Source organism: Lynx rufus, unplaced genomic scaffold (assembly GCF_022079265.1).
Source record: "Lynx rufus isolate CCGP_SWC_20201006 ecotype Redwood Valley unplaced genomic scaffold, mLynRuf1.p SCAF_12, whole genome shotgun sequence".
Taxonomy (NCBI): domain Eukaryota; kingdom Metazoa; phylum Chordata; class Mammalia; order Carnivora; family Felidae; genus Lynx; species Lynx rufus.
In genome coordinates, this window is record NW_025814826.1 from 59,201,741 (window position 1) to 59,214,473 (window position 12,733).

A 12,733-nucleotide genomic window follows, 5' to 3' on the forward strand; every position below is an offset into this window, starting at 1 on the left:
GGTAGTGCCATGTTTCCCAATGTATGCGTGCCTATGAGTGCGTTTATACATATGGTGTATGTGTGCACTTGTCTGTGCCGATGGGTGTTGTATAGTCCTGGGTATGTTTACAAGTGTAGTTGACTGTGCACACATACTTACGAATATGGAGAATGGGAAAGCAGAGCGGTTAGGCGTGTGGCCTCTGGAGCCCGACTGCCTGAGTTTAAATCCCAGGTTCCACCACTAACTGGCTTGGGGATCTGTCTTGGCTTCATTACATACTTAACCGCTTCGTGCCTCAATTTCCCCATTTTATTTTAATTTCTACTTAATCTTTATTTTTGAGAGGAAGGGGAGGGGCAGAGAGAGAGACACACACACAGAATCCAACGCAGGCTCTAGGCTCTGAACGGTCAGCACGGAGCCCGACGTGAGGCTTGAATCCACAAACCGCGAGCTCATGACCTGAGCCGAAGCGGGACGCTCAACCGACTGAGCCACCCAGTCGCCCCCTCAGTTTCCCCACTTAAAAAAAGGGACTCAAAATAGAAATTGTGTTTAAAATATGTGAATACAAGGAAGGACTTTAGAGCAATGCTCTGGAGCAAAGTAAGCCTTCGGAAACTGCTGGTGTTCGTAACACGTGTCCCTGGTGGGTACGGGGCTGTGGGTCTCCAGGTGCGTTTGAAGGTCTGAGTGCACGTGTGTGCACCTGCCACTGCGTCTGTTTGCACGTGCACGGCTCAGGGGATAACAGCCCACAACTAATGAAGCAAGGTCCCTGGGTGATGATGGGCGCTGACTATTCCCATCACTTGTAAGCACTAAGGAAAAGCCCATTCCAAGTGCGCGCACCTGTGAGTGCACGCAGCTGCCACCTAGGAGCACACCCATGCCACGCCCTCCACCTCTCTGTCTCTAACAGTCAGTCCCCATGGGGGGCCTTCAAGACGGTGACTCACCAGGCCCCACCAGAGGGCATCTGCATAGGTCTCGAATTCCTCCTTCATCTCTTCTCCCTGCGCATCCACCTCGGGCACGTCTTTCTCAACCAGGTAGACAAGAAATGAAGAAAGGATGAGCGTCAGGAACCCAATGTACCAGGCGGTGATGAGCTCCTGGGAGAGCAAGCAGTGGACAAGGGCGGTGGTCACTGAGAAGTCTCTGGATGCATGCTGGAGGCAAATACGCTGGAGGTGGAGTCCGGGCTTATGAACATTGTGACTGTGGGCGGGTTACGTACCTCCCTGAGCCTCACCTCCCGTCACCACGAAAGGGGATCACTAATATGGTCATTCTTTCCTTTTTCTTTCTTTCTGTTTTTAAATTTGAGTATAGTTGACACATTGCATCAGTTTCAGGTGTGCAACATAGTGATTCCGCAAGGTTACACATTACGTTATGCTCGCCCCAAGTGTAGCTATCATCTGTCCCGCTATAGCTCTATTACAATGTCATCGGCCATATTCCTCATGCTGTCTTTTATTCCTGTGACTTATTCATTCCATCACTGGAAGCCTGTATCTTCCACTCCCCTTGACCCATTTTGTCCAACCCTCTACCTCCTTCCCTCTGGCAACCATCACTTTGTTCTCTGTATTTTTTTTTAATGTTTATTTATTTATTTTTGAGAGAAAGAGAGACAGAAAGAGAGAGACAGAACGCACGTGTGTGAGCAGGGGAGGGGCAGAGTGGGGAGGGGGAGAGAGACAATCCCAAGCAGGCTCCGAGCCACCAGTGCAGAACCTGATGCGGGGCTTGAACCCACAAACGGTGAGATCATGACCTAAGCCAAAATCAAGAGTCAGATGCTTAACTGACTGAGCCACCCAGGAGCCTCTGTTCTCTGTATTTAAAGGTCTGATTCTGGTTTTTGCTCAACTCATTTGTTAGCTGTTATTTTATTTGTTAGAATTTAAAAAAAAATAAATTTTAGTTAACATATGGTGCAATATTGGTTTTAGGAGAATTCAGTGATTCATCACTTCCATACAACACCCAGTGCTCATCCCAACAAGTGCCCTCCTTAATCCCCATCACCCATCTAGCCCATCTCCCACCCACCTCCCTCCATCAACCCTCAGTTTGTTCTCTACCATTAAGAGTCTCTTACAGTTTGTCTCCCTCTCTTCTCTACCCCCCCTCCCATACGTTCATCTGTTTTGTTTCTTAAATTCCACACGAGTGAAATCATACGGTATTTGTCTTTCTTTGACTTATTTCGCTTAGTGGAATACATTCTAGTTCCGTCCATGTTGTTTCAAGTGGCAAGATTTCATTCTTTTTTGATGGCTCAGTAATAGTCCATTGTATATATATATACCACATCTTCTTTATCCATTCATCAGTCGATGGACATTTGGGCTCTCCGTTGTCTTTTTTAGATTCCACTTACGACTGGAATCGTGTGGTAGTTGTCTTTCTGCTGACTTGTTTCACTTAGCATGATATCCATTAGGTCCATCCATGTTCTCACAAATGGCAGGATCTCGTCCTTTTTTATGGCTAATATTCCATTGTGTATATACACCATATTTTCCTCATCCCTTTGTCTATTGATAGATACTTAGGTTGCTTCCATGTCTTGGCTATTATAAATAATGCTGCAATAAACATAGAAGTGCATATATCTTTTTGAATTAGTGTTTTGTTTTCTTTGGGTAAATACCCAATGGTGGAATTATTCGGTCATAGGATATTTCTGGTTTCAATTTTTTTGAGGATCCTTCCTACTGTTTTCCACAGCAGCTGCACCAAGTTGCATTCCCACCAACAGTGCACGAGGGTTCCCTTTTCTCCACATCCTCGCCAACACTTGTTGTTTCTTGTCTTTGTGGTAATAATATGGTCCTTCCTTCCATCATTAACAGAATGAGTGTATAGCTCTAGGAGGAGAGGAAGAGTTCTGTCTTCAGGGATCCTCAATATCACAGCTCCCGAGACTTCACAGGGATGTAGGGAGGCAGGAAAAACTGACAGCTGCCTCTGAGACGAGGCCCAGGACTCAGGAGACTTGATTCCGGGCAGAACTTCTCAGATCCAAGATAAAGCTCGGCCCTACTGGGAAATCAACAGCAGGGGTCGCTAGCGTGGCATAGGGAACCCAGCCCTGCCACTGATTTCCTGTGTGATCCTGGCAAATTATCCCCCTCCCCAGCTTTCGTTTCTTTATTTTCGAAATGGAAGTACCAGATCACAGTTCCTCAAAGTGACACGTGTACTCCTCATGGAAGGAAGACAGGCAGTTTTTATGTTAAAGAGTCACTTACTGATTTAAACTGTATTAAAAATTAGCATAAATTAAAATGACCATAAAACCCATTATCTCGTGGATATTATCACATGATAGACTAGGACGTAGGAGTGAATGCACAAAAGTGCGTTGATTAAGAGAAAAATGCTAAGAAACAGTAAGGACGGTGCAGGGATATGGCAAAGATCGGCCACTCACCGAAGTTTCGAATACCCTGACCCAGAGGATCCCTAAGCCTCTTTCAATTTCTCTCATTCTATTCCGATTTCAAAGGTCAGCACGGTAGGCTGGGCAGAAGAAAGTCAAGGTTATTCGCAAACACAGTCTGAAGATTAGGTCTGACGCTCCTGCTACGTCTTCCCGGGGAACAAAGTGGGTCATATCCATATGCTCCATCTCTCTGACCTTCTGGGTCAGTAGATCTCGCTGAGAGGGGTGCTTCGTGCCGCTGCTCACACTGGTCTCACTGCCCACACTGCCCTTCCCCATGAAGAGCAGTGGGTCATCTTGAGATTCCCGTCACCTCCATGATGCAAGTTTCCCGAACATTCACTTGCTCAAGGAGACGGAGCTCATCTGTAGTTCCCTTATGCTTTCGCTACGTCCCAAGTAGACTTCTCCAAATCCATAACACTTATTCTGCTCACTGCTTAGGTCTGGCTTCCCCCACAGCATCACGTGCACAGTGCCCTTTGGTGAGTTCACTTTACAGCCCAGAGAGGTTTCAATGGTGCAGGCAACCCAGCCAGCCGGCCATTCCCTTTGGTGACTGTCGGCCCTGCCGGGCAGGTTCAAGAAGAGAAAGGTGAACTGGATGGTCCTTCCCCAGTGACTGTCTGGGCACGAGCTTCTCGCCTCGTTGAGCGCGCCTCTCGTGTTCCTATGTGTTGTCATACCCTCCGGCCCCCAAGTGCGAGTCAGAAGTTTCATCTGGTGCTTAGCTGGGGAAACTGCGGTCTGTTCATGAGCGCACAGGAAAATTGGTTTTGTTGGATTATTAAAAAGTAGCATAATGGGCACTGAAAAGGAGTGAAAATGTGTCCCAGTTCTGTGCTTTGCAGTCATTCAGAAGGCTCTTCAAGGTAATTCTGACTTTACACGATTTTTCGCTGGTCACGGCCTGTGGCTGCCCCCCCCCCCCCGCCCCCCATCCTCTGTCCACAGACTCCTGCCCGTGCCTGAGCCACCCTGTGATCAGACTGGGACTGGGGGACTAGGGTGGAGCCCATGTGGGGGGAATGCCGGCAGCAGCTTCCTGCCTGTCCCTGAAGTCCACTGCGCAGGGGGCTCCAGGCTCACGTCAGACCCCACGTGAGTGAGAAGACAGCGGCATTTTTGCGCGAAGTCGCAGAAACTCCGGGCTTCTTTGTCCCGGCAGCACAGCCTGGCCTATCCTAACCTTGAAATCCTCACCCCGTGCAACACGGGCCTCCACTCTGTGTTGCCGACACCCAGAGGAGCGAGTCGTGGGACCTGGCCCGGAGGACAGAGGTTTTGAATGAGTGGATGAAGAGAAGAATTGACAAGTGCTCCTTCACCAGGCTTAGAGTGGGGAGTAAGGTTAATAAATGGGGAAGCGGGGCTGGAATCCTGGCATGTGCTCACTTCCTAAATGCACCGCCTGACCTGGAAGTGAACGGCGGCCCAGCAGCCATGCTGCGGCCTAGGAACAGCACAATGCTAAGAGCGGGGACGTGTCGGGGGCAGAATGGCACGTAGGGCTTGACAAGCAGTTTCTTTTTCTGCCTTCGGTCTCCCGCCACGGAGATGTCATTTTGTCTTGAAGTTCGGCCCACCTGACCTCAGTTGTGGGGTCTGGCGGTGGCGTGGATCTGTCTCTTCCCAGGAACTCCATGGGAAATATGCAACAGTCTTCTATTCGAATCCGAGGGAACACAGGACAGGCATCGAAACCAGCCATTTTCAGCCCTGATGTCTGCCGGAGCCGTGAATCAGCTCAGCTCCATGGCTACAAGGTTAGGTATTGCTAGCGTGTCCCCTGCCAAGAGAGTAAAAGGCCAGGTGGAGGACAGAAATCTCGAAAGAAAGCTCAGACCTCACCGAGTCTGGGGGCAGAGGGAACAGAGACAGAATAAAGCATGTATGGCTTCATGAGGTGAAGGGCTCCAGGCGTTTCTACCTTTGTATTTCATTTTATTTCTATATTCATTTGTATTGTTTGTGAAGAAAAGCGTATTTGGAATAATAAATGAGCACCTACTATTATCCAGGCGCTGAAATGTATCTTTTCTCGCGCGAGCAGCTAGGATTCTCATTTCAACTGCTGAGGAAGCTCATAAAAACAGCATGTTCTAAATCTTTTCACCGTTTGAGGTGAGTGCATTATCATCCTCATTTTATACTTAAAAAAATTATTTACTTATTTTAAAGCTTATTTATTTTGAGAGAGAGAAAGAAAGAGAATGTGAGTGGGGGAAGCACAGATTGGGGGGGGGAGGGAGAGACAGAGAGAGAGAGAGAGAGAGAGAGAGAGAGAGAGAGAGAGAATACCAAGCAGGCTCTGCCCTGTCAACATGGAGCCTGATGTAGGGCTTGATCTCATAACCTATGAGATCATGACCTGAGCCGAAATCGAGAGCCAGACGCTTAGTCAACTGAGCTACCCAGGTGCCCCTTCTTCTTCTTCTTCTTCTTCTTCCTCTTTAAAGATTTATTTATTTATTTTGAGAGAGAGAGAGAGTGACATAGGGGCAGAGAGAGAGAGAGGAAGAGAATCTCAACCAGGCTCTGCTTGGCGCAGAGCCCAAAGTGGGGCTCAAACCAACGAACTGTGAGATCATGACCTGAGCTGAAATCGACACTCAGAAGCTTAGCTGACTGAGCCACCCAGGTACCCCCTTTTTATTTTTAAGTAAGCTCCACACCCAGCACACAGCCCAACATAGAGTCCAACAGGGAGCCAGAAGCCGGGGGAGGGGAGGGGACTTGAACTCACAACCCAGAGATCAAGACCTGAGCTGAGATCGAGAGCCAGCCGCTCAAGGCACTGAGCCACCGAGGCGCCCCATCCTCATTTTATAAACGCAGGAACCAAGACCCAGGAGGTTACAGAAAATCCCCAGTCACGCCCACAGAGTTGGGACTCCCCCCAGTCTGTGGGCGCCCCGAACCTTTCCCTCCCATCCCCTGCTGCCTGGCGCTGGCTCATTTCACCCCCTCGACGACCGACCGGGAGGCAGAGCTATCCTCATCTTCCCTCTAGGAATGAGGAACCCGAGGCTCAAGGAGAGTTGAGCGCCTCGGCCACAGGGTGGAGCGGGAGACGGCTTGAACCCGGATGTGCCTGCTTTTGCTGCCGTTGCACCCCTGCTTGGGCCTCTCTTCCTCCCCCTCCTCCCCCTCCTCCCCCTCATCACCGGCGGTGGCACCGCGACCGCCCTGGGGCGGGGGGGGGGACACCGTGCGGGAGGGGAAGCCCCGCAAGGCACCACCGCCGGGGGGCGAGAGGCCCACGCGGTCCGGCGGCTTCTCCGCGCCACTTACTTTGCTGTGGGCGCAGATGGCGGAGCCCAGGAGCTTCCACGTGCCGCCCCGGCGGTCCATGCGGAGCATGCGCAGGATCTGCAGGAAGCGCAGGCTGCGCAGCGAGGTGGCCAGCACGTTGCCCTGGTTTCCCACGGCAACCACCGGCACGGAGGCGATCAGCACGAAGATGTCTGGCAGGGGGGACAGAGAGAGGGAGGACGGGGGGGGGGGTGGTAAGGAAAAGAAGGTCAGGCCAAGGCAGTGGAGCCGTCGCAGCCTCTGGCTGCCTGCAGCCCCACACGTGCCGGGCATCGCTGGGCGAAACCGTGACACCCGTCGCACGTGGTAGGCAGGCTTAGTCTCCTGTGGCAGATGGAGAAACTGGAAGTGAGCGCGCGCGGCTTCCCAAGCCGAGCGGGGGACTGGGGGCAGGACTGTCAGAGCCTTTACTCTCAATCCCAGGGAAGCGGTTCCCCGAGGGTACCCCCCCCCCACCCCGGCCCCCAGAGGAGGGGTCAGGGCTGCCCCGGTTGTGGAGGTGAAGCCTGAAGCTCAGACGCTGTTGAAGGCAGGTTTCCCCTAAAAGCGGCACCAAATCCAGGCCTTGGCCTTGGGTGACGTGTGGGGAGATAATCTCCCAGGAGGCACAAGGGAGGGGAGAGGGGAGAGGGAGCCAGGGAAGGAGAAAGGCAAGGTGAGATGGGTGTGAGCAGGCTCTGTTCTGCAGGCAGAACACCTCCCAAGGTTGTCGCCCTGGAAGATGGGAGCTGGGACTTCGGTCTGGGGGCTCCTGCCCCCTGCTGGTGGAGGGTCACCCCTGGGGTGGTGAATGTCCCCACACTTCTGAGCTGTGCCACCTGGTGGTCTCCCTGGGCTTTAGGGAAGGCCCTGGCATAGACTGTGGTAAAACATGAGGTCCACCCATGAATTGCGATGCTGGTGACTGAGAGCAGAGAGGCAGAGGAGACTGGGGGCGAGGGAGGCAATACCCATGCCGACCATCTCCCTACCCCACTGCAGAGGCCAGCAGGTAAAAAGGACCCCATAGCCAAGTCAATTTGGGGAAAAAAAATCCATTAAGAAGGTTTTGCTGCTTTAGGACTTCCAGGAACCATCAATATGCGAGTATGCACGGTGGCTCTCAGTTATACAAATGAAGTACAGTCTTTCCCCAAAGATTTCGACCACGGGACTGTTGTTTTGCAAGAGCATCGGTTCTAAGGAACACACTGGAAGCAATGTTTATCCGCTGGGTAAAGTCCAAGCTCCTGAAAACCCTGTGGCCTGGCCCTTAGGAGCCTTCCAGAAGCAGGTGCGGTTTGCTGAGCACACAGCGCTCTCTCACACCTCCATACCTTTGTCTGTGTTGGTCTCTTGGCTCGGAACAGGTCCCTCAATTCACACCTGGCTACGTTTGCCATATCAAAGTGTTGCCTAAATGTGCTTAACTTTTGGGAAAAACTTGGTGTCAAACATCTGGATGCCAATATGTCTGTATCCTTGGCTAGGCTTCTCAGTTTATCTGTGTGAAGTTATCCACTTACAATGTGTGTAGAAAGCAAAACACAACAGAACCTGGATGCGTGGTAAATGTGAGGCCTATGATGCGCAGAGCGAATGGAAGATTCTGGCCCGGTTGGATCCATTCACACCCGAAATGGCAGGGTCTGAAGCTGCCTCGAGTATGGAAGGCATGATGTTCACTGACGGGACACCCACTCTCATGTCCAACACGTAGAGAAAAGCAACATTACCCACAAGAGCCATGTTGTGGGAGAAGTCGAGATGAGGAGAGCAGAAAACAGAGGCACCCCAGAAAGGAAGCCAGCAAGGATGGGGATGCTGGGGGTGGGGGCTCGGCTCTCCAGGGGAGGCTGGCAGGTGCAGTGTCATCAGGAGCTCGGTCAAATCAGCCCCTCTTAGAATCGTGGAGACTCCTCCACGGGGAATGCGCTTGTCCTGGAAGGGTCCAGGCTCCACACAACACTAGGATGTTCTCCAACTGGGTAGGAACCTCTGAGTTTGGGCACAAAGTCACTTCCCCTACCTCCTGCCAACACACACACACGTACACACACACACACACACACACACACACACACACACACACACACGACTTCTGGTCAGCACTTACATAGATCTCTCCAAAGAAGAAAAAGAAGTCAGCTTAACACTTTGCAAAAGACTTGAAAGGAAGGTAAAAAAAAAAAAAAAAAAAAAGGGCAGGCAAGCTGGGGTTGCTATGGTCTGAACGTCTGTGTCCTCCCCAAATTCATATGCTGAGATCCTGCCCCCCAGTGAGATGGTCTTAGGAGGTGGGGCCCCTGGGCAGTGATGAGGTTATGAGGGTGGAACCCTCATAAGTGGGATTAGTGCCCTGATAAAAGAGCTTCCTGAGAGCTCCCCACCCTTTCCATGGTGTGAGGACACAGCACGGAGACCAAGAAGAAGTGGACAGCCTGGGACCCAGAAGAGGGACTCGCCCAGAGCCCGGCACCCTGATCTTGGACTTCGGCCTCCAGGACCATGAGAAAGACATGTCTCTTGTTCATAAGCCCCCAGTCTGGGGCGTTGTTCTAGCTGCCTGAATGGACAAAGACAGGGGCAGACAGGGGAGGAGGCCAAAGAAAGAAAGGTTAAAAAAAGTACGAAAAAAAAATCAGTAACTCAAAGTTCTTCAAAGTCGTGTGCACGAGTGTGTGCACACACGCGTACACCCATGTGCCCTCTCCTTGCATTAAAAGTTCCGAGTCAGAAACAAAACCCCCAGGGATGCAACCTCAGCAGCAGATGGGCAGAAGGAAGAGCAGTTTCAGTCATGGTCAGGGCGGTGCCACCAGCTGTGGCCGCCAGGCAGCTCACCCTTGGCTGTGTGGACAGAAGTGTGGCACCTAGGACCGAAGAGGGGCCCAGCTCCTCTTCCCTGGGCTGGCCATCCATACCCAAAGGGCTGTGTTCAGTCCTGGGGGTTGCTTTTTAAAAGGGCGGTGAACATGCTCGGAGAAGAGGTGATGATTCCAAGAACACGTGATACCAGGTGTAGCTGAAGCCACGAAGCACATTTTTCCACTGCTGGAGTGGAGACGAGGAACAGATGATGGAACTCAATTATCTGAAGACAGTCAGAAGACTTAAGGTGGCATAAATACCTTGGAAGGTGGTGAGCGCCCCGGGACTGGAGGTATGCAAGTAGGTGACCACTTGAAGGCTGCTGTAAAGGGGGCGGGAGCACCCGGCGGGGTGGCACGTTGGACTTAGTGCCTTTGGAGGGCCTTCCGAGCCCTGGCGTTCTGTGACCTAGGAATTTGAGACTCCTCCTCCTCCCCGTCCCTGTCGCTATATGATTTTAGTAGGATCTCCAGTTGGGAACATATGGGTCCGTGCTGCACCAACAGGGGTAAACGCAAGTGATCACCTTCTCCGCTGTCAAAACGCCTGCACCCAGAGGGAAAGGTGTCAGTGACATCTCCCCAAAGCAACTTTTGGGTCGAGGCCCAGCAACATGGTAGGGAGGGAGGACACAGGTGTTAGATTCTTCCAGACCTGGGTGTCAGGTTGTGACTACCTGTTGTGACTGGAAAATGACTCAGCACCGTGAACCTCGGCTTCCCCCTCTGTAAAATGGACATAACGTGGACCTACAGAAGGAGTTCTCAACCGGCAGTGGCGTCACCCCTCCCCCGCCCACTAAAGCCAGTCTGGAAGGCTGCGGGCAGTTTGGGTTGTCACAGTGACTGGGGGCTACTGAGTTTCGCGACTGGGGATGCCCAACATCCTATAATGAGCTGCTCCTTCGCAGCCCCAATGCCAAGAGCGGCCCCCACCCCGACCCAATGAGAATCCCTGCCCTGCTGAGCCGTTAGGGCAAGGCGCGGAGGAAGGAATTCGGCATCCGGACACTGGAGCAGCTCTTCCCCATCGAGGTAGGGTCGGAGGCTCTGCTGGCTTCCAGAACACCACGTGATTTCCCAGGAGAGCAGCGGCTGCTTAAAATTCCCTCAGGGAAATGGTGCACCCAAAGCAGGGGACCAGGGCCACAGGTGACTGGGGGTCAGGGCTTACCCAGCATGCACAGGGGCTTCCTGGCAAACTTCAGTCTTCCTCGCCAGCCTTTGTATCGGCAGCAACATCCGGCAGCCCAGATCCTCAAAGCAAACTCGGCTCCAAAGATGAAAATAGCAAATGTTTCCTGCGTTAAGAACATATGGAGAGACACTGATGGACCAGGACCCAGTTGTCTGGAAGGAGCGATTTCTGTTCTGGGGTTCTGAAGAACGGGACTTCTGTTGTTGCCATTTTGGTGGTGGACGGGGGAGGAGAGCACGTTATCACCTCCATTCGGTTTGGGACAGCTCCCGTGTCCACTCTCACGTGCTAACTGTCCCTAATATCAGCCTTGCAAAGTGCTCACTTGCTTTCCTCTCTCTGTTTTGGTTCCAACGGATCATTTTTTTCAAAGTCTCTTTTCTTGTACTACCAGCTCCTTAAGGGCAGTTAAATTGAAGACAGAAGTATCAGTCTAGTAATCTCACCCAGTGCCTGGCCCCTGGCATTGCTAATCGTGGCCAACGGTTACTAAGCGCGGCTCCTGGGCCAGGCACCGCCTCAAGTGTTTTCTAACGTTATCCTCATTTTACGTTTTGAGAAACCAAGGAGTAAACACATTTCTCCAGACTAGGAAGTGGCAAAGAAGGACTCCCGGACTGGCACTGAGGCTCAGAGCCCACGCTGTGCTCTCTCCCTGGACCCAGGGCCTCCTCCTTCCTTCCCTCCTCCCTTGTTGATCAGACACGGACACCTTTGCCCCCCTCTCTTTGGTGACCTCCTGGGACCCTTGGGGAGTTGTCACTCCGTGATAATCCCCGAAACTTAGCTCCTGGAGCTAGATGGCTTCCCAGGATGCACCTGCTAAGGTCTCAGCAGCGTGAGACGGTGTGGACTAAAATCACCTGAGAAGGAATTTGCTGAATCTGGTGTCACGAATGACATGCTCAGTGCAAGACGAAGGTTCTGCCATTTTGTGGACCTTAACTGGGGGGGCTGGCATCCCTTTCCTGTGCAGATGGTGAACACGGAGAGAGAATAGGCAGAGGGCCCGGGGAGGGGGAGGACGTGGAGACTTTAATGCACAAATGGGATTTGGTACTTGGCCTTGAAGGGAGTCAGAGATCCTCAGGGTTCAAGGAGGAAAAGCAGAGGCAGGTTGTAAAACAGAGCATGTGTTTATGTTAGCTTTCCGAAGGTTAGGAAGCTACGGTTTGTAATACAACTAATGTTTGGTTTTTGCTTTGACCTTGTTTGTGCCCTCTCATCTCTAGGATAACAAATGTCATTCCCCTCCACCTGTACCCGTGGCAGACCTGACCAACTGACCCCGGCATTGCTTTCTCTTGGGCCTGGACTTGGTCACAGGCTCCAGGAAGCCAACACCAGTGGTGCCCCAGGGCAGCCCCCTTGCCCTTCACTGTGAAAGTCCGACCAGAGGTGTCTGCCCCGGAACAGCACCATGGCAGGTGTGTGATCTCACCAGTAATAGCAGCCAGTCTCCCGAAACAGTCTCGTACTCCCTGAACGTGGTCAGCACGGCCAGAATCAAGCATCCCAGGACAATCAGGAACCTGGAGGGGAGGAAGGAGGAAACATCTAGTCCTGGCTTGCTCCAGAGGAAGGTGTCAGACAGGATGAAGCTATGACTTCCATCAGACGTTGGCATGCACTTTCTCTGTCATCCCCCTTAACCTCACAGCAAACCTGGGTGGCAGGTAGGAATTATCATTCAGTGAAAGAAAACAGATCTGAGAAAGTGTAAGCAGTGTGTTCAGCTCTACTTTACCAGCTGGTTAGTGGAACCAGTTGCGGGGGGGGGGGGCGGGGGGCGGGGGCTGCAGAATTTTTCAGACCAAGTTACCACAAAGCTTTGGCAAAGCAACAGGAATATAAATGAATTAATAATGTCTCTTGAACATATAGGACAATGGTTTTCAAATCGATGAAACATTCTTAGTATAAACA

The 12,733-nt window shown here is 51.9% G+C and overlaps 1 protein-coding gene across 1 annotated transcript in view; it reads right to left on the reverse strand.

Moving 5' to 3' along the window:
* The window catches only part of KCNQ3 (potassium voltage-gated channel subfamily Q member 3), a 309,556-nt gene that overhangs the window by 36,996 nt on the left and 259,827 nt on the right, over positions 1–12,733 (reverse strand). The window contains exons 2-5 of the mRNA XM_047073817.1: positions 12,249–12,339; positions 10,784–10,910; positions 6,740–6,912; positions 945–1,100 (exon numbers count right to left, since the gene is read on the reverse strand). Of these exons, the coding sequence (XP_046929773.1) occupies positions 945–1,100; positions 6,740–6,912; positions 10,784–10,910; positions 12,249–12,339 (547 nt within the window). The remainder of the gene's footprint in view (positions 1–944; positions 1,101–6,739; positions 6,913–10,783; positions 10,911–12,248; positions 12,340–12,733) is intronic.